General features: G+C 41.8%; 1 protein-coding gene across 6 annotated transcripts; it reads right to left on the minus strand.

The window, feature by feature from the left end:
- Positions 1-397: 397 nt before the first annotated feature.
- THUMPD3 (THUMP domain 3 tRNA guanosine methyltransferase) lies at positions 398-22,263 on the minus strand. 6 transcript variants are annotated; one of them, XM_082210113.1, is made up of 10 exons: positions 22,204-22,263; positions 10,706-10,981; positions 10,040-10,117; positions 8,987-9,487; positions 6,988-7,118; positions 6,372-6,441; positions 5,121-5,236; positions 4,823-4,930; positions 2,333-2,456; positions 398-1,887 (listed from the first exon to the last, which is right to left on the minus strand). In XM_082210113.1, exons 1-10 carry the CDS (start codon positions 22,246-22,248, stop codon positions 1,777-1,779), a joined length of 1,560 nt encoding a protein of 519 aa, XP_082066239.1. In that variant the 5' UTR covers positions 22,249-22,263; the 3' UTR covers positions 398-1,776. The 6 variants fall into 6 exon arrangements, with proteins under 6 accessions (XP_082066239.1, XP_082066244.1, XP_082066241.1 ...); XM_082210118.1 differs by having other exon boundaries at positions 10,706-11,012; positions 22,204-22,226; XM_082210115.1 differs by lacking the exon at positions 22,204-22,263 and adding an exon at positions 13,563-13,817 and having other exon boundaries at positions 10,706-11,012.
- Between the last annotated feature and the right edge of the window lie 97 nt (positions 22,264-22,360).

A 22,360-nucleotide genomic window follows, 5' to 3' on the forward strand; every position in this document is an offset into this window, starting at 1 on the left:
GCTTCCCCCGACCCCAGAACAGGCTGCTATCCACAAACCTAGGGAGCCCGGTGGGAAGTCACGCCACACTCCCAAGGGTTGCGGAGAGCTGCCCGAAGCCCGGGGTGCGCTCCGCTGCGCTCCCCAGGTTTCGGGCTGCAGGCTGCTGTCCACAAGCCTTGGGAGCCCGGCGGGAACTCCCGCGGGCTCCCAAGGCTTGCAGAGAGCTTCCTGAAGCCTGGAGAGCGAGAGGGGTCGGTGCGCACTGACCCCTCTCGCTCTCCAGGCTTCAGCGAAAGCCTGCATTTGCCCCATAGGACGCACCCACATTTCCCCTTCATTTTTGGAGAAAAGGGCGAAAAATACGGTACTAACCTCATTTTATGTGACCCAAGTGAACAGCAGAACAAAAGGCAGATAGCTCTGGTAAAAACTTTATTACACAGAGGTAAAATTATAACATCAAAATTCAAATGCTACAACAACAGTGAGAAACACCAAAGTAACCCCCATAGATAGGAAAGAAATGGCAACTTGGGAGGGCAAAAGTGTTCTAATGACAAAGAGCTACCTTTTTACAGTAATTGGAACAGTGCTGGTGCTTTATTTCTCATGAAAGAACTTCATTCATAGCCTTTTACAGCTGCATGTAGCTCATCTCTTATCTCACAAGCATTAATTCCTCTCCCCCTCCTAAACCTTTAGCTCAAAATCTGAATTAAAAATTTCAAGCATGTATAATATATGTTTCATCCCCCTAAATGCTTTCTAGACTGAAGAACAGTGCATTCAACATATATTTTAGAGTAGTATTTTAGCTATTCTTTTCAAGCTCACAGGAAAAGGCTCCCAAATTTGACAAATCAGTTTCAGTACACATATAAACAATGGACACAACCCACAGGCAACATCTCTTGAACACAGCTGTAATAAACCTTGGTCATTGGATGGTGCATAAGCATTATTATAGGTTACTGTTAGGGAACTTTTGAGTATATTATTTGTTAAGAGATGACATAACTAGCTATATTATCAGGTTAAATACTAAATATTCTCCACACTAAATATTCTCATCTAAATCTATCCTGTGTCCAAAACCAACAGTAGCAGTACACAGGGAAGGCTATTACAGCATTTTTCAAGTCTTATTCCAAATCAAAACCATGACTACAGAAATATGCTGAGGCTGATAGTACACATTCTCAGCAATATACATGGCAGATCAAAGTAAACAAGTGAATTGAGGCATAAATTGAGGTAGCAGGTGAGAAAACAGGCAGCACTATTGAGCTCTGAAGTTGTTGAACAAATGGATTCTGGGATACAGCTTATCATATAATGAACAGAAGCAACAAACTAGTTGCCTACTTTTGGCAACTAAACAAAACAATGCGGAGGTGCTTCTCCAATGGCAAAATATTTTCATCTTAAATTAGCTGTCCTGTAGTAGGAAACAGGATAACTTGCTCTATGAATACGAAAAATACTTTTGCACCCCAACTGAAACAGTAACTCAGGTTCACAGGCACATTGAAGAGTTACTAGTTTCATTAACAAATTGGCTATACTTTTCTATTTAAGCTCTGAAAACTCCTTCAAGAGTTTCTAGTTAGGTATGACACAACTGATCCTTGGACCAGCAAGCTTGCTCACTTGCTCCTATTTTTTTACTCCATTCAATATCGTAAGGATGGGTTGACTCAGAATCACAGGGAAACAATAAACAGATAGCCCTCAGAAAGAGTGCATGTGTGGTCAGTAAATTGAGCAAGATGTTACCAGTATGATCTTGTCTCTCTAATTTTTTTCTGCAGAGCGTTTCAAAAGGTACACAGCAGCATGGAGTCCCCCAACATTCACCCAGATGGTGTGAGACTTTCGCCATAGGTGTCCCATTTTTGACAAGGCCTGAAATGCAAACGAGTGGCAAATTTCTCTTGACAAGCAGATATGCAAGTTAGATATTCTTCCATTTTCACTTGCTATTGAAAATGTGCCTATATGTCTGGTACACATAGTGTACCAGAAAAATCAGTTTCTCCCCCCTGTCCACCCCCCTTCCTGGCTTTTTTTTTTTTAGGTTGAGGGAGCCCTTTATCCTTAGATTAAAAGCACAATTTGGGATCTAGAATAATATATATTACACAGTTGAGAAATGAAAATTGATAATGCTATAAGAGAGTTAGTCTTTTCTAAATGGCAGCAAATTGCTCTATACTGAAACAAGAATATTTGATTTTCAGTTCTGGCAGCATTTATCCTAGATAACAGCAATACCATTGTCCTGCCTTCAGCAGTGAAGAGCAAAAGGCACTGTTAACAAATGCCTGGGGGTTAGCTAGCCACTACTTACCTTGGCAAAGCATTTCCTATCTTGAGTCAGCAGCACAGCTCTGCCAGTCCTTGGTCTGCAGATCCGGCCCATCTCCATAAGGCAGGATGGGTAGAGATCCCAGTTCTTTTTCTTAGACCCTATCCTAGAGTGAAATTGAGAAGCAACAGAAAGGAAACTTAGAAGTACAAATAGTCTATTGTCCAGTATTTCTTGCCCATAGTAGTGAGTTTATCCATATATTTAATCAACGGCAACTCCTTTCAAATTAACGAGGCGGAGTGGGGAGAGAATCCAAGCCTTTCATACTGCCTTGCTTTTAATAATTTATTGAATGAACATTGCGTAGAGGGTTGCATGAATACAAGTGAAGAATAAGGTCTCCAGTTTGGAATCTGGTTGGTTATGTAGAACCTTGATAATCTCAGATTTAACTAAACTTCAAAAAAGATTTGTAGACGGTAGAATTTCCTATCTTGAGTCAGCAGCTCCTACCCTCTTGTTTGCTCCTACCCTCTACCGTATAAGCAATTTTTAAGCATCTTAAAGCAAGGGATTTCCTGAACAAATACTGAATATTTGCAGGGAATGTTCCTCCCATCTTAAGGTGCAAAAGAGAAACTGATTATGGAGCTATTTTAACACTAAATACCATGCTGGAAAATCAGCCACGTACAATGAAGAAATGGGCCCAACAATGTCTTGGAAATCTGCACACATTTCTAAAGAAGATTATGAACCTATCCAAGACAATTTCACTGCAGAATGTTATTATTAATAAAATAATTAAATATTACAATGAATTTCTAAATCCAGAAATAGGAATACAGTACTTAAATGATTTAAAGCAATGGCAAAATACCAGTTTAAAAAGTACACTAGTAGCCAAAATTGTGGAAACCTTTTGGAAAAGTGTATTTCCGAGGTTTGATGGCTCATAACACCACTTTTTTTTATTAATACCATAAAATTATTTATCAATGGAAAGATAATTTAATGAAGAATGTAATGCAATAAATTTTATGAAGGATTATTCATTACAAGATGATACCTGATTGGCTCTCTAAACACTCCTTTTTTGTTATTTGGCTATAATTTTTGATAGAATAAAGATAACTGAACAAACCTTGTTGCATTACATTCTTCATTAAATTATCTTTCCATTGATATATAATTTTATGGTATTACTAAATTAAAAAGTGTGTTATGAGCCATCAAACCTCGGAAATACACTTTCCACAATTTTGGCCACTAGTGTATAAAGAAGATGTTACAGGGTTGGGTCATTTTGACCACTGAGGGGTTTACAGGAGTTATGGAAGGACAGAGTCATACTGTTCCAATACTTTCAGATCAGAGGTGCAACCTCTTACGCAGTACATAAATATGGGGAAACCAGGAAGAGAACAAATGGATTTTTTTATGACCTTTGGTTTAGATTGGAATGAGGTTCCATACATGAAAAAATGGCAACAAGATTCAGGTCAAAGAATAACTAGGAAACAATTGAATTGCATTTCAGCAGATCCAAATAATTATTTTAAGACCATTTATCAGTGCTACTTAACACCCCACAAAAGAAACTTTATATATAAGTGGGTATCAGATAAACGCTGGTGATGAGGATCGAGCAAAGCAAGGTATATACAGTGGTACCTCGGTTTTCAAACGTAATATGTTCCAGAAGACAGTTTGAGTTCTGAAACGTTCGAAAACTGAAAACTCAATAGCCGACAGCAAGTCCTCTGAGGCGTATTCGGAAACCGAAGCATTTACTTCTGGATTTACGGCGAAAACTAAAATGTTCGTCAACGGAGATATTAGAAAAGCGAGGTACCACTGTACACACCTTTTGAAACTGCTCTCAAATACAAACTTTTTTGAAATTTGTACAGGCTACATTTCTGGTATATTGGGATATCACATACCTTTAGAAGTTAAAATACTGTTACTTGGGTATCTGAATGATGTTATCCAGGAAAATGGCTGAGAAATATTATTCAACCTTGTAACTGCTGTGACTGTTATAGCCAAAATCTGGAAAAATGTTTATCTCCTACTTTATGTACATGGTTTGGAAAAAAATCTGGTCTATAGTAACAATGATTACATTAACTTATTATAAAAGAATACATATGAACCAGCCTAATCTGTGGGTTTTCTTCATAATATTTTGGAATAATAAGCTTAATGATAATGTTCAACGTTATGCTGCTTTCAGCCTGTTGCAATATTACGACTATTTGTCCAAATATTTATGTATTTACTTTATTGGAGCTAATAAAGAATTTTTTAAAAATAAGAAAAAAGGAATAAAGATCAAGACCCAAAGCTATGTTGACCATCACCTGAACAGAGATGGAGACCTATAGAAATGCAATCGTTTTCAACTTGGTAACTCTACAATGCAGTTCTACACTCAAATCCAGCAATTATTTCCTCGTTTGGAAGCTTCATTGTACCTGTAAGGCTCTGGACCAGAAACATGGCTGCAAAACACCCATCATTTACCTCTTTCCAAATGGCATATCTGTTACAATGACATCCACAGAGCCAGTCCTCAGAGGTAGACTACAGATATCCCACTGAATACTATCTATAGGTTTGCCTGCAGGTGTGCTGTTAAGAACAAAAAACCAGATAAGGAGTTATTACTTGGAAGAAATTTTTCATACCATACCAACAAGCCCAAGTTAATGAACTGGGAAACATTTTTTAAAAAAATATCTTAGTGACTATGAAAAAGTTACTCAAACAAACGGCAAAACAAATATATGGCATAAACCACCACTGGGTACTTAATTCCCACCTTTCTTTACTTTGAATTTGCTTCAGTAAAGAGGCGATATTATTTGCTGTTCTCTTCACAGCCTGTGGATTGTTATCCCCAGCCATATGGTAGCAGTTAGGCCATTCAGTAGCCCCCTATCAATGAGAAAGAAACAGCAAACTTAGCAGCAATGCAAGAACCCAACTGAAATCTAATTCTAGGAGATAACATCTATGAATGAATTATATGGCACAAATTATCAGAAGGCGAACTAATCCTTAGCCTACGACCCCAAGTAAGGGGGTGGGGATTTCTCTGCTGTAGTGCCAAGGAAATCCCAAGGGTCAAACAAACAGAAAGCAGATGTGCAAGCCACCCACGTAAAATGACTTTAGACTGGAACTTTTACTCTATGTCTCTGCATGGCAGCTAAGAAATTATTCCCTTTGTGGGAGGGAGGATCGTTAGACAAAAGCCCAAGCTAACCAAGATGAGGTTTCCACACTGTGATCCCAGCTCAGAGGAGAGCAATTTGTTCTTTCACCTTGCTTAGATTCTGGAAAGACCTTTAAGCCAGAGAGTCACAACAGGTAGAGAGAAAATTCTGTATCTGACACCTGCTGAAAATACCTCCCACATTGAGCTGTGGGATCTTATACAGGACCAGCACTGCAGTAATATTGGCCTGTCTCCTAGGGGTGCTACAAAGATTTCCAAGACTACATTAAAGATGACCAAGCACTTATACTTAATCATAGTTGTGGAAGTAGAAATGGTTTATACATCATGCTATCCTGAGGATGTGCAACTTATCTGGTCATAATGTTTACACAACATAGCATAAGGAATCAAAGTCTACAATCCTAATCAAACAAGGGAGTAAATCCCTTTGAACCCAGTCTGATTTCCATGTAGAGATGTTTAAGGCTGTTTTGTCACCCTTATGTTCCAGTACACCAAATCCTACACAATGTGTTACAATAATACATTAACATGCCAGGACATTTCTGGGACTTCAAGGGATTAGGCGGTTTCGTAGTTTACTATCAAATCTGAAGATATTGCTACTAATAAATAATAATAATAATAATTTTATTATTTGCACCCTGCCCATCAGACTGCTTTGCCCCAGATTGTCAGTAGACATGGTGCAATCCAATGCATGTCTAAGAACAACCTAGTACTACTGGATTTAACAGTACGTACTTCCTAATAATAGGGTTGCAACCCAAGTTGGGTAAGGTATTTTATGCTTTACTTTAAAACTGAAAAGATAAAAAGCTACAGTACCTCTATTGGTATAGCACCTGTACCACACATTGGATCAATTATTATGTCCGCTGGCTGAAGATCACAAAGCCTAAACAAAATTAGGACCAAAGTTTGTATAATAAAGACAAAGGCAAAATATAAAATTATTATAACAAACATAAAAAAATGAAAAAATGCTGCTTCTTTGAAAAATACATCCAACTTCCTCTTTTGAATTTCTGGGCAGAAATCAAGGGCAAAGTGTTAAATAGTGAATCACATCAAAGACACTGCCAAATACATGTCTGATCTTAAAAATCCCAAGCATACTGTATAAATATGGTCCCTATAGGCTGTAGGACATAATAGAAAAAAATTAATACCCTTAACAACATTAAAATAATTTTTTTTACAAAAAGGGGAAGAGATACACAGGAGTATTTCATTTGAGGAGGATTATTTCTAAAGGAAAGGAGTTCCACACTCAGGAACTGACCACAATAAATACTTAATTGCCCGCTAATGTAAGGTACATTGAGGCTGTCTTCTGTTTGATGTTTAAAGTGGCAGAATATGCAGAACATGCAGTTACACAACAAGTTTGAACAGAGAACATATGTTTTAAGAGATCTTGCAACTGTTCCAGTTTCCTTACCTGAGCATACCATAAGCTAGAGTAGATCGAAGAGTTGTGGGTCCAAAATGGGTAATATTTCTTCTATGAAGACTCTCTTCTGTTAAGGCAATCCCCACTACCACTTCATTATTGTGGATGTTGAGGAGAACCTAGAGTAAAAGTCCCTTACATTATATATAGACAAAAAACAGAATAGACTACCTCACTGAAGTGCTAATGTAGGATTTTCCAAAATTTTATCCTTTAAACGGCTATCTTCCATAGTCTTCCTATACTTGGGAGATGAACAATCTGACCCACATAACCTGTTTAGTCTCCCAGGATCTAGTTCATCCTTTGCTACCTGTCCCTTCCAACAGCTATGACAGGATAGCTGAAAAAGGCAAACAGCTGAAACATCCCAGGCTAGGAATTCTAGGAATTAGAAATCCTAAGGTCATGGGAGCCAAATTCTAGGAGCTGTGGGGGGCTTTGGCCCCAAAATACAATATTTGAGGGGGCTGGGTCCCCATGAAGTTGATAGGCATTGCCACTCAAATGGTATGTGTGCACTGTGTCACATGATTTATTATGCGGGGCAGGGCTTCCCTGGGCCCCCACAATATTTTATTCAAGTTAGCACCCCTGCCTGAGGTAATGCAAAGAAAGCAATGACCATCTACTGGTGTATTTTTGCTAGGTGAAGTGGAGTCTGAGGTGGGGGGAAACTAGGAAAACATATGCCAACCACTAAAATATACAGCAATCCAACTAATTCTTAGAACATTTATTCTTCCCACCCCACTTTTGCAGATTACAAGGAAGTGAGATAGAAAACACTATATCCAACCTCCACTATGTTTCCTTGTAACATAGAATCAGGTATCTTGCAGTTGGGCAAACTTGAGACCATTAGTCAGCACTTGTTTGTCAGTCATTCCAACCCTAAATCTCTCGAACTGGGAAGGCTACGTTATATCTAATGTAAAAGATGTAATTTTAGACTGGCCAGTATATGTGACCAGTGGTCCCAGTATGAAATCTCAACATAAATTAATACTAACATAGCCACCTCCATTTTAGTTTGAGCTGGTTCAGACATCAAGATAAAGAAAAGCTATGGTTTTCCATGATGGGAACAGAACACAGCAAGCCTTGGGCTTCAATAATAATAATAATAATAATAATTATTATTATTATTATTATTTATTATTTATACCCCGCCCATCTAGCTGGGCTTCCCCAGCCACTCTGCGCGGCTTCCAAAAGAATATTAAAATACTATAATACATCAAACATTAAAAGCTTCCCGAAACAGGGTTGCCTTCAGGTGTCTTCTAAAAGCCTGGTAGTTGTTGTTCTCTTTGACATCTGGTGGGAGGGCGTTCCACAGGGCAGGCGCCACTACCGAGAAGGCCCTCTGCCTGGTTCCCTGTAACTTGGCTTCTCGCAGTGAGGGAACTGCCAGAAGGGGTGGAGACGCTCCTTCAGATATACTGGACCAAGGCCGTTTAGGGCTTTAAAGGTCAGCACCAACACTTTGAATTGTGCTCGGAAACGTACTGGGAGCCAATGTAGGTCTTTCAAGACCGGTGTTATGCGGCCACTCCCAGTCACCACTCCCAGTCACCAGTCTAGCTGCCACGTTCAATGCTCCCCCACTCTCCTTTCTTCATTTGACACAGCTGCAAGATCAGATGTTTTCACATCTGTTGTTGTTGTTTTTGTTAACTGTAGCTTTTCTTTTAATCCAAATACAATAGGCTCTGGCTAATCTTAATTATAATGATTTTGAAGCTAGCTTGTTCCAAATAAGCCATTGTTAAGATAACCCCACTTTAGGGTTAGGGCATGTTAAAATTGCAGTTAATAGCACACATAAGCAAAAACTTTGATCACATGAACTTTATCATGTCAGAAGCAGACTACTGCTTATTGCTAAAACATGTAAATTCTGTCATATTTTAACCCACCCCTACTATTAATGCAGTAATAGTAATATTTTAATGGGGGCGGGGGAGAGAAAAGTATGCTGCACCTCCACATCAAAATTTGTCATGTCTGCTTTCCACTGAAAGAAATCTTGCACAGCTCCTCCAAAATCTCTCGCCGCCTCATTTGATTTGAAGCTGTGGTTATCACCAGCTCTGTTGCATGTTACCCGGAACTTCAGCGTCTCAGCTTTCATTTCACACTTCTTGCAGTCACCTGATCCATCTTTGCTTTCACCATTGGATGTCAATTCTTCTTTAGAATCAGACAGTTCATCATCACCTGGTTGCACAATTTCATCTGTATTTTCTGGGTCTTGGACATCAGTAGCCTCGAAAACATTTTGCACAGGTTCGTGCAGTTTTTTATCAACTGCTTGCTCCCTGCTCCCATCATCCTCTTGTTTCTCTTTCTTTGCATTGGTTTGGTTGCCCTTTTTCCGCCTTGTTTTTCTTTTCTTAAGGCTTGTATTTAACCTCCACACATCCAAAGGGTCAGTCCATGGCAGTTTCTTAACCAAGTCCTCTAAATCCTTCAGAGCTTCTTCCTAAAACGTATCAGGAGAAAGTATCCATAAAAGTCATTTAATACAACTTATTATTTTCTATGTTTGCTAAATTTCAGAAGAGTAGCTGAGTTTATCTGGAGCAGCTGCTGCCCTGCTGAAGATATGGCACATTAGAGATTGGGCCTACCATGGTGGAAGTTTAGGTACGTGAAATGGTCCGTGTATGTCATTAAGCTTTCAACCCCATTCACCAACAGCCACACCTTCATATCACATAGACAACTACTGAAATTATCCTGTATTTAAAAAGCACTCTCACATGTGGCACAGATGGGGTGTGTTCAGAAGGAAAATAATGTTCTGCAGTTCTTTAGAATACTTTCATAGGATGTCAATGTCATCAGATGTGTCAAAGAGGCAGCAAAAGTGGTGGGTACATATACACAAAAAGAAAAACAACGACGAACAATTTTTTGCTGCAAGAGACTAACTAGGCTACCTCTTTACATACTGGTACATACAAGGTGGGGGGAGGGAGAGAGAGAGAGAGAGAGAGAGAGAGAGAGAGAGAGAGAGAGAGAAACAACCTACCTTAGTTTCCTTGAATTGATAATCTTTGAATTCTTGAACAACAACAAATAAATTGTCCACGGACCTTAACTGGTGAACCTAAATGAAATTAGAGACAATCTTCTTTAATGCTGTATTCTCCTTTTTTGATATTTGTCACTTGTACTTAAGTTCTGCAGTAGGCCAACAATTTGTAGTGGCTGTCTTTATCTTAAAAAATGTAAAACAAAACATGTGTTGTGTCTGAGGGCATTTCATGTCTTGAGGATATTTTGTGTTATATCACTGTAAACTTTAAATACAATTTTTTGTTTCATTTTTGTAGTTTCTATTTGCAGAAATGCATAAATAATGCACATGCACCTCTCTTCAGAATTAAGTGTGATATGGTATTAAATGCTTCAGTCCTGTATCTACTTACTTGGGAGTAAGCCTCATAGGACAGAATGTAGATGTGTAAGGATTGGCATAAAAGTACCATTATTTCAAAATAAAATGCAAACAACTCCCTTTTTCCCCTAGGGTTGCATTCTGGGTCATTGTACGTGTCAGTGATCACACATTGATCGCACAGTGATCACACATTTCCCCATTCCAGGAAAACGAAACATACAGTGGCGGTTGCGCTGGTATTTGGCTGTTTCCAGATTAACAGGATATATTATTCAAATAATAAAATCTGCAAACCTTTGGAAGGCTGGTTACGGGAATTTCAAAATATATTTTCCCTCGGTCCTTGCTAATTGTAGACTTTGATGCTAGCTTCTCTTGTACTTCATCCGCTGCAGTTAGCTCAAAGCCAGTTGGCACGGTAGCTCCAATAGTGACCACAATATCTTTAGGGGTTGCATCAGGATTGGCTTCTCTGTGCTCATCTAATGGCTTGCATGAATCACCAATGTTCACTTCAGATAGCACAGCAGCAGCATCTTCAACTCCAGACATTCTGGTAGCATATATGGCCTGCACAGAGGCTTATGTTTTAGAAGAACTTCTGTAAAGGACAATAAGTCTTTAAGCAAATCTGCAAATGTAATTCAAGTAATTCACTTGTTGAGGTATTTGAAACAGTAAACAGTACAGATTCCAAAGCCATTACACCTTCCCTATTTATAGGCGTATTACAATTTAAAAGATGTTTTTGTAACAAACAGCACCTCTTTTTACGTAGAGCCATCTGATCCCATTGAATTCGATGGGCTTACTTCCAAATTAGCATTCACAGGATTGCTGCCTAAATTTCAAGCAAGTAGATACTTGTCATAATCTCAAGATAATTTATTTCTATTTATTTTTAACATATTTATAGACCACTATTTCATTAAAAGGATTAAAGCAGTTTACAACAAAAATACATAAAACCATCCAGTAAAAACGTACAGGCAACCCCCCCCCATTTATGTGGGGGTTACGTTCTGAGGTACACCATTCCACCCCTGCCTTATTTTGTGACATTTTCAGGTCACTTCTGGGTTTGGGCTGATGCTTGTTAGTGCTGTCACACACATATTGAATGTGCATAAATGAGAAGTTGCCTGTATTAAAAAGTTAGTAACAGGTATAAATTAACCATTGTATAAAAATGTATTCTTAATTTCTTTCATAGGCCTGGCAGAATGAAGATGTTTTCAGCAGGCATTCAAAAGTTAAAACAGCAAGCACCTGCTGAATGTCTATTGGCACAGCATTCCACAATACTGGGACAATGACGTGACAGGTTCTATTTCATGTTGTTATAAAGTGAGCCTCGCCAACTCGAGGAATGAGCAACAATGCTCCTGCAGATTATCTCAGTGATCGAGCTAGGATAGAAGGGGTCAGGTGATTCCTGAAGTATCCTAGACCTAAGTAGGGCTTTGCAAATTAATACAAGGATAAGGCTCCTCTGACAATAGCACTCCAAAAACACAGGGTTGTGTTTCACTTCTATTTTAATTCCCACCTATCTGCTTATTCAGATACTTGAACAAAAAAATAAACCTCTGTGAAACCTGATAAATAGATAGCCCAATAAAATGTATATTGGATACTAGAAATCTTTACAGTGGTGCCTCGCAAGACGAAAAGAATCCGTTCTGTGATTCTCTTCGTCTAGCGGTTTTTTTGACTTGCGAAGCAAGCCCATTGACGGATTAGCGGATTAGCGCTATTAGCGGCTTATCGGATCAGCTGATAAGCGGCTTAGCAGCTTAGAAAAGGGGGGGGGGAGGAAAAAAAACCTGCAGGAACTCGCAAGACATTTTCGTCTTGCGAAGCAAGCCCATAGGAGATTCGTTTTGCGAAGCACCCCCAAAACGGAAAACTCTTTCGTCTAGCAAGTTTTCCGTCTTACGAGGCATTCGTCTTGCGGGGCACCACTGTATTTTGCAACAGCTTTCTATTTGATATTGCTTCATGCCAAATTACAGCCAAACTCAGCACTCCTAGGTGCAGTTACTTAAGAGGAGGTAGCATTCAAAATGGCAGAAATATACACTACGTTACACACCCAAATAAATGGAATTAATATGCACAAGTAATTGAACTGGGGCCCTACTGGGATGAACCTAGGCTGGCGAAGGCCCTACTGAATCCTAAGCCAGTCAAGTCCCCAAAAGGGACCCAGTCCAGGTCCACTGCTGTTCAAGTGTGGAGCAGGCACAACTAAACTCACAACCAAATACTTCAAAGGTTTTCCCATAGACTTACAAGGTCTTGCACAGCTGGGTGCTAGCTAGATTACCTTTGAACTGCTTCCTTCCCTACTGCCCAGCTCACTCACAAAAGTTATCATCAGAAGCTCTTCTAGCTGTAATATGTCCAGTGGAAGTACACCATATGGTGACTGAAAGGAGAAATTTCTCTGTGGTTCGCTCCACACTGTGTAACTACCGACTTTTAGAGATGTGCCAGGCATCTATGGTGCAGGTGTTGTACCAGCTGCTAAAAACTTCATGCCAGCATCCCTGGGCAACGATCCCTAGTACCAGTACTTTGCATGTCATGAGTCTATCTCATATATTAGTTTCACCTTTTAAGTTGCATTACTGAAATAAATGAACTTCTAATTTTTTGAGTTTCACCTGTATACTTAAAAAAAAAATCCACGTAAAGCTAAGCACTGATTTCCTCATAATGAAGTTAAGCATATTGTTAAGTCCCTTTCTATTTGAATAAATGGGTTTACAATGCTTAAATCTGGATGAATCGTGGCGTATAAAATATCCTGGCCCGAGATGAGACACACAAATTCCTTTCAAACCTTTTTGTGTGTGTGTGTGATAGAAATGATGCTACCTTATTTTTTAGAACGAGGACGATAAAACTGAAATATCCACAACTTCCCAAGAGTGACACCCACAAACCCGGAAAAGTTAACTACTTAAATAGTACCGAAGTTCGGAAGGAATAGCGAAGAAGAAAAGTTTCTCGTGTCTTACAAGGAAGGAGGGGTCAGGGAGGGAAGCGCCTTTCCTTCCGAGCCCGTTTCGCGACGCCCTCGCGGTCCAGGCGCCGCGGAGGGAGAGCGGGGGCCGCTCGAAGCGTAAGACACAGACACACAGACCGTATTTCAAGTTCTTCTCTCAGGTAAGGCAACAGCCGGGCCCGCTTTCCGCTCCTCTCCCCTCAGCCGAAACGGCAGCAAGCATCCGATCCGGCCTGCGCACGAGGAGCACCGGGAATTTCTTCCGGGGGAAAAGAAAAGGAGCGCGCTCGCTCGCTCGCAAGCACTTCCTGCGGAGCGAAGTGAGTCGGAGGCTCTCACGGCGAGGCGCCCGCTCTGCTCTCGCGCTCCGCTCACGGCGCCGCCGCCACTCTGCCGCCTGTAGGAGGGCTCGCGCTCAACGGTTACTTCGGCCCGCGTTGCTATGGAAACCGACCTCGCGCGATACCAAGGCATTGGCTCAACTGCCTTTGTTTTTATAGGGGTGCTCGTTTGTTTCCGTGTGAGTGCTAGATTTACGTAGAAGCTAAACAAGCTGTACTGTATAGCTTAGGGCCCCACTCTCTTGGAGACCCCCAAAATTTAAAGAAAACAAACCCTGGATGTACATTTCCAAAATATAAGATAAAAAACAAATAAAATAAAACCAACATACAGCAACAGTGTCTTGTGTTGTGAAGGCTCCTATGATGCAAGTAATGGGCACCGCCTGCTAGCCTGCTCCCTAAAATATCACTGGTTTGCTCATTTCTGTATATAGGGTGCCTACATTCTGCATGGACTGGTTGCATTTCAGTTCATCAATTACTTTGATAAAATACATATTTTGTTATGTGCAAATAGCTTTAGATACCTATTAGGTCCATAAATTACTATATACCATATATTCAGTACAAAACACAGCGACAATTTGTTGTTGACAAAGGACAGCTGGACATATGAAGGGCCCCATTACCTTCAGTAGCTTAGGGCCTCATCAAACCTAAATCCGGCCCTGCGTATGACCCTATAATAATAAGCCGAGGTCCCGTTGGAGCCCCCGCATCACCTTATTTGCCCTCTGCGGGCAACAACAGCACAATCACATTTGCATTTACTGTGAGGAGCAAGCCCCATTGCACTGGGCAAGGTTTGCTCCCAATCAAACAACATATTTGCACAACCTTTGTCACCAGGTTCTGTCGTTGCAGCAGTGTGGATCTGCCCCCCCCCCCCCGACCTATGTTCGTTGCTTTGTGACAGGGTCAGCAACAGGGATGGAGAATGCTTGGCCCTCCAGGTGTTATTATTATTTATTAAATTTCTAAATCAGCCTTCATTCCAAGATCACTTTGAGTTATATAGAAACACAAAAATGTGTAACATAAAGGTAAAGGTAAAGGTACCCCTGCCCGAACGGGCCAGTCTTGACAGACTCTGGGGTTTGTGCGCCCATCTCACTCAAGAGGCCGGGGGCCAGCGCTGTCCGGAGACACTTCCGGGTCACGTGGCCAGCGTGACAAAGCTGCATCTGGCGAGCCAGCGCAGCACACGGAACGCCGTTTACCTTCCCGCTGGTAAGCGGTACCTATTTATCTACTTGCACCCAGGGGTGCTTTCGAACTGCTAGGTGGGCAGGCGCTGGGACCGAGCAGCAGGAGCGCACCCCGCCGCGGGGATTCGAACTGCCGACCTTTCGATCGGCAAGCCCTAGGCGCTGAGGCTTTTACCCACAGCGCCACCCGCGTCCCATCAAGATCACTTTGAGTTATATAGAAACACAAAAATGTGTAACATAGTAACAAACAAAATAATCCCTTCTCCCTCAGGTTGTAAAGCCATAGATTGCCTAATTAGCCAAAGGTCTGGGAGAAGAGGAATGTTTTTGCTGGGTGCCTAAAGATATGTAATGAAGGTGCCAGGTGAGCCTCCCTGGGGAGAGCATGCCACAGGTTGGGAACCACCATGGAAAGGCCCATTCTCTTGTGCCCTCCGGACCTCATCTGGAGGAGTCACACAAAGAAGGGCCTCAGATGATGATCGCTTAGTCTAGGTCACTTAATATGGGGAGTTGCGGTTCCTGAGGTATTACAGATGTTGTTGCACCACAACACACATCATGCCAGACTGGATGGGGACTAGCAACGTGCCCAATCCCTCTCAGAATGCGCCTGGTGGGATTGCCTGTGTGTTCTGATGAAACTGAATTGAAATCATATTGAAAGTTGTTTTCTTCTCTGTCTAAACTTCTGACTAAGTCCACCTACATAAATTTGTTTAAGTTATCTGTGTCCTGCTTTTCAAGCAATGTTCAAAGTGGCCAACAGAAAAATAAAATATATAACAAATAAAAATACATGGGCATAGCAATGCCAAAAGGGGGCAGTGAAGTGGTATATGGTCCTCCAAAGCCCTGCTGGCTTGTGCTGGCCATGGCAGGTGGGGCTGTGTGACATTTTACATAGCAGATCTCCATTTTGAAAAATTAACAGCACTGACAATGGGGTGGGAGGGATATAACCAAGCCAGCTCCAAGCTAGTGGTTGAGCCTCTAGGAAGAATGGCTACGAATCCAAGGCTGACTCTGCCACACCTGTTTTGCGGCCTAATGCAAAGTACTCCCAATGAAAACAGCACTAAGGCTGACTAACTCATAGCAGGGGCGTAGCGCCATCTGCCAGCGCCCAGGGAGGTTGCATGTGCATATGTTCCAGGGTGGGCAGAACACATTTATCCAGCCCTAGCCGCTGCCGGGAGGGTGTGGGGCATGGAGAGTGTTCTTCACCCTTTGCACTCCCTAGCCCCCACTGGTGACGGTGGGCGCTCGTGCACCTGATCTCTGCGGGAGGGGTGTGTGTGCCTGGTTTGCCCAATGTGTACCCAGGGCAACGGCCCCCCTGGTGCCCCCACACTATGCCACTGACTAGTAGTCTTCCTGTGTTGGAGGCAAACACCCATCAGCCCCAGTTGGCATGGCCAATGGTTAGGAATGATATGAGCTGTAGTCCAGCAACATTTGAAGGGCCACAGATTCCTCCCCTCTGAACCACTCGCATGCACATAGTAGGAGCCTCCAGCAGCCATGTTCCTCTCCAGCAAAAAGGCACCTAAGCTACAGCCTAATGCCTTCAGCCACCAGATTTGGGGGTTAAGGTTGCTCTGTAAACTATCTTCCTATGTATGTAAAATGTAAGGCTGTCATCACACAGTAGTTTGTGCGGCTGCCAATATGAAGACACATCAATTTCCAGCATGACAACAGGCAGACAAGCAAGGAGGCAGCAGCTGGCCTAGATGTGTTTATCAAAGGGAAGAAAGGGCAGCACCCCCACCTCTGATTTAAAGGTGGAAATAATACACAGTCTCAACTTTCAGATGCAGAAATCCAAATATATTAAAGAACACTGTAGTCACAGTAACAAGTAAAATGCTACATGCAGTGTAATGCTACACATATAGTAGTTCACAAGTCCTGGTCTATATTTCTAAAATGTTTTATTTCTTCTAGTCCTTTTCTTCATATATTCCTTTCAGTGTTTTTTAGGGTCATGTAGAACATTTTTGTTTTAAAAAATGCACTAAAAGGTGATTGCACCAAGGTGATGCACCAGGAAAGCATTTTAATTGCAGCCACCTGTGGCTGTTTGCAATGAGGAAATGATGAGTGGGGAAAAGGATAAGCGTGCCTCCTGCTGGCCTTTCTCCCCTATCAACTGCACCCTCACAAAGTGGCTGTTGAAACAAGAAACGGGGACCTGAGCTGCAGCTGAATGTGCCTGTGTGTAATATGTGGTTTGGCTCTCAGGATGCTCACTGAATGATTTAACATGCGTGTCCAGCATTCATCACACCTTCGCTGAGGTGGCTCAGTCGGTAGAGCGAGGACACTCTTAATCGCAGAGTCGTGGGATCGCGCCCCACGTTGGGGAAAATGATTCATGGATTCGATGGTTCCATTAGTCCCTTCCGAAAGCGTCTGTTTAAATTCGTTAGGATAATCGCCCTGGATAGTCAGTGGATTGGAGTGTGGGGCTGATATCACCAAGGTTGCAGGTTCGATCCCTGTATGGGGCAGCTGCATAGGGGTTGAGCCAGTAGATGATCCTTGGATCCTTTCTAATTCTAATTACATCTTCAGAAGTCTGGAGGAAATGGGTTGTACCAAAATGGAGGCCATTATAATCTGAGAATATGTTCCAACAGTCTGAAGACTAGTTTATCAGTTGGAAATCCACCAGGAAAATAAACAGGTGTTGACTTTAGCTGAGAGTCATGCTATTTGTTAAAGGATTATTCCAAATATTGCTCCAAGTCTGAAATGCTCGTTTTACTTCAGCTTGATTCCCTCAAAACTGATATTTATTCTGAGAATGATACTGAATGGCTCACTAGAGGGCAGTATTGCATGAATATATCAATCATAAACCTCACAACCACATCAATAGGTCCGGCTAATTAGTACCCAGGGTAAAACCAGCAGAGTGGGCTGAGATTTTAATTCTGGAGGGCTTTGAACATCTAAAACTCTTACTGAGGACAACTCTCCATGATATTTACCATCTAATAGGTCTGTTAGGTCAGTTTGGCAGTTGCAAAACAAGTGTGGCCCACTAAATAAAAATAAAAGCTGCAGTGTAGAGTGCTTCTGTTCATGACTACAGGCATCCCCTAGGATACCCCATTCCACTCTCCTCGGTTTTCTGTTTTTCTTTGCCAGCTGATAACATGCCTTGGCCACTGAACATTCCTCATTGGCCTCTGGCTTTTCTTTAAAAAAACCCACCAATGTTTTATGCCTCAAATGTACCCCTCACTTCCTCTCCCCACTGTCCTCACACATCTCCCCACCCATTTCAACTTATGTTTCTTGCTTATTCCCACTTCCACCCCCGTCAGCCATATCTCCCCACCCTCTCGAAGTAAGTGGCTTGGTTTGGTGGCCCGGTGACTTCCAGATTCTATATTTGCTCATTACCACATGCTTGTGCAATCTAGCTGTTATCTGTTTTCAAAGGATGTTATCCCCTAAGCCTGGGTTGGGGGATCCCTTTAAAAAAAAATTAGAAGCCATTCACTCATGCTGGGGGACCAAACAGGGGCCAGTAGGCTTTTCTTAATCCATGGCCCTTGCCAAGGCTGCCCCATGTTGCAGCCTCAGTCTTCAGCCAATTTACAGCACAATCACACTTTCTCTCTGCCACCACCTTCAGATAATAAAGTTCAGCATTTCTAGTCACACTTTAATCAAAGGTAGTCTGATAAGATTCCAAAATGGCAGCAGTTGGTTTTTGCTTTAAGCCATGCCCTATATCAGATGTACATTCTGTGCTCAGGTTTGACTATATGCTATCTTAAAAGCGAAGCATAGGATTACCTTGTCCTTATCAGGCCCATTATGAGAAAATATATCCCTGTTGTTAACGCAATCAAATTAAAGACTCCACTCACTTAATATATCTGGCTTCTTCATCGACTTTTGCAGTGTAATGGTCTCAATAGCATTTTTTTTTATTTCAAATGCAGAGGGTTTCAGACTGGAAATATCTCCTTTCTAATATTCAAACGATGTAGAGGAATGGCAGCCCTTGTTGGCTCTTGAACAATGTGAAAATGTGTACTGTGCCAAGAGGAACTATACCAAGCCAAATATTAGGAAAAATTATTGTCTCAAGCGGTTGGTTTCAGATGGTTTTGTAGCATTCTGATCCAAATGATTGTGTACTCAGAGCCATTGTTAATCAAGCAGCTTGTGTAGACAGCTTTCGCAGTGTGCCATTGATGAGGTGGCTGGCATATATAGCCTTGGAGAAACTGTACATTGCAATGCCAAGACTGTTAGAAGTACTTCTGCAATCAAAGAACCTTATACTCCAGTAGTCTGTTTACGAATGATGGTATAAAACTGTTGTAATTTTAACCCATCTTCCAGTTAGTCAAACAGATATGGCAGTACAAAGCTGCTAGTCAGTTTTTCTGCCTTGGCAAGACCAGCTCCAATGAATGAATCTCTCTGTGTATCCTTTATTCACCACTAAAATGGGAACATAAGCTTACCTCATCTCATTTTGGAAATTGGGCACTTGAGAATTTTAAATTATTCTCTGTTCAGCATAAAAAATTACCACTGTGAAATACAGACATGCTAAAAAGAATGAAGCACTTATGATTGACAAAAAAATATTGAAGGTCAACATTAAGAAATAAAATACAGCAATTAGGAACTAACTTATAGCAGCCTCAAGGAATCCCTGTTGGAGTTAGAGAACAAATGAGAATGGAAGCTGTGAGGCACACAAGCAATGCCATTAAACAGAAAGACAAATACCAAGCACCTTAAGGTGAAGAATTGTTTCCATGACAACAGATTGCTGCTGGAGCTATTTCTTTAAAAAATTATGATGATCTTTCTGTCTGTTTGGTTGCTACAATCTAGGCCTCCATGTTCAGGAAAATTATGCTGATGAACAGGAGAGGTATATCATCATCTTGAGTTGTTGTTTTTACAACCATGGTCCTAAACACTTGCTTCTTATTGGAACGATAAGAAAGCTTGCTATAGTTAAAAGGGTATGAGGAAGTGATGCAGTGTAGGAGGGAGGGAAGAAAACAACAACCCCAAGATATGCTTTATAGATTTAGGGTTGCCATACATCCAGAATTTCCCTGCCATAACCAGAATACTGCAGTTGGAAGCAGTGTCTGGGTGGAAATCGCTGAAATGTTTGAAATATGCACTTGATTTGTCTGGGAGAGATAAACCAGGAACCTGGATTCACACAGAACACTAAGCCAAACCATAGCTTAGCTAACAGCAAAGGGGCAGTGGCAGTAGTACTTACTTACTTACCTACTCTGTACTAACAAACTTCAAGTTCCACTCCAATGGGTTCTCCTAGACCCAGGATACTACACAATTCAGTCTCACTTATTCCCTGTGAGCTCTTAACAATAACCTAGGAATTGTGGGGTAGAGGAGTGGTACAAAGCCAGCTGGATACAGATGTTACCATTAACAAATGTATTTATGCTGATTTGTTACAAGATCATTAAGTGCACAGGCTTATCTGGTTATTTTAAAATAGTACTGCATATTTAAATGAGCACACACTTTGTTAACTTGTTACTGCCCTTTTAAGTACCAACAGCTTCTATTCAACTATAGTACATATTAATGATATACTAAGACAGCTTGAAGGAAGCAGTTAGTTACCCTATAAAAACTCCTTACCCAAAATGCTCCCTTTATCTCTCTATGCACCCCAATTAAGCTTCACTAACACTGTCACTGGGGGCTGGGCTGGAAGCCTCCCCCCCCCCAGCCTTTTACTGGCCTATTAAACCTCAAGCTGGTCTGGCTCTACTGCCCTGGAAATCTTCCCTCTGGTCCTCCTACCAGCCACTAGAGACCAACATCCCAAGCTGCTTCTCTCTTCTCCCCAGTTTCTCCCCTTGTCTCTCCCATCTAAGCCAAGTGATTCAATTGGCCCCAGCAAGTCTCTGGCCATCTCGATCCATTTCAATTGGGGTTTGGGCCTTGTTTTGGCCCAGAAACTGCTTTGGACTCTGCACGATAACCTCTGTCAGGAGAAAGATGGAAGAAATATGTTACTGTTAATTCTTCTCAATCTCTCAGCAGCTTTTGACACCACCTGGAATGGCTGTCTGAGTTGGGGGTGGGTGGCACTGATTTTGCAGTGGTTCTGGTCCTGGATGGTCATTTCCCAGAGGGTGATGCTTGGGGTGGGGGGTGGCCCTGTGTAGCCTCCAATGTGGGGTTCCTCAGGACTCATTTTATCCACCATGCTGCTTAACATCTACATGAAACCGCTAGACCTCTGGAGTTTTGGAGCACGTCAGCAATATGCTGATGACACACAGCTCTACATCTCCATTATACCTGAAGGTGTAGCAGTGGATGTGCTGAACTGTTGTCTTGCCTTGGCAATGGACAGGATGAGGGCCAACAAGCTGAAGCTCAATCCAGCTAAGACTGAGGCATGGCTGATGGGTGGTTCACTAGACCACATGGCTGGGAGGTTGCCTGCTCTTGATGGGGTTACATTCCTTTTGAAGGAATGGGTACCTAGCTTGAGGGTACTCCTGGATCCTTTGCTTTCGCTTGAGGCTCAGATGACCTTGGTGCTGCAGAGTGCTTTCCATCAGCTTTGGCTGGTGGCCCAGCTGACCCTTATCTGGACAGGGATAGCCTAACTCAGGCATCCCCAACCTTCAGCCCTCCAGATGTTTTGGACTACAATTCCCATCATCCCTGACCACTGGTCCTGTTAGCTAGGGATCATGGGAGTTGTAGGCTAAAACATCTGGAGGGCCACAGGTTGGGGATGCCTCACCTAACTTCTGTTGCCTGTGATTTGAACCTCTAGGTTAGTTTACTGCAAAGCATTATGTGTGGGACTGCCTCCAAAAATGGTTTGTAAACTTCAACTGGTGTGGTATTTGGTGGCCGGGTTCCTCATGTGATCATCATCTGAGGCCTGCCTTTGAGAGGCCTGGAGGGGAGTAACATGAGAATAAGCCTTTTCTGAGTTGGCTCCCCATTGGTGGCTCGCCTGGTGGCTTCATTACATATCTTTAGGCACCATGCAAAAACATTTCTCTATTACCAGGCCTTTGGCTTATTGATTTGTTTTTATTTTATTATGTATTTTGTGTTCTCATTTTATATTTTTATGTTGTAAACCGCCCTGTGATCTTTGGATGAAAGGCAGTATACAAATTTAATAAATACCAATTATCATCATCATCAAGCCACTCTGCCTGCCTCTGAGATCTTCCTTCTTCTTCCCTGGTCCTCTTCCATCTTCATCTTCTAGATGACTTCATGAACACCAAGCTCCAACATCGCTAACTAACTCCCATTCATATATACACTTCCTCCGGTCCCTCTAGTTCAGCTCCAGCCAATCACACTGTCTAAC

Source organism: Podarcis vaucheri, assembly GCF_965113315.1.
Source record: "Podarcis vaucheri genome assembly, chromosome: 2".
Lineage (NCBI taxonomy): Eukaryota > Metazoa > Chordata > Lepidosauria > Squamata > Lacertidae > Podarcis > Podarcis vaucheri.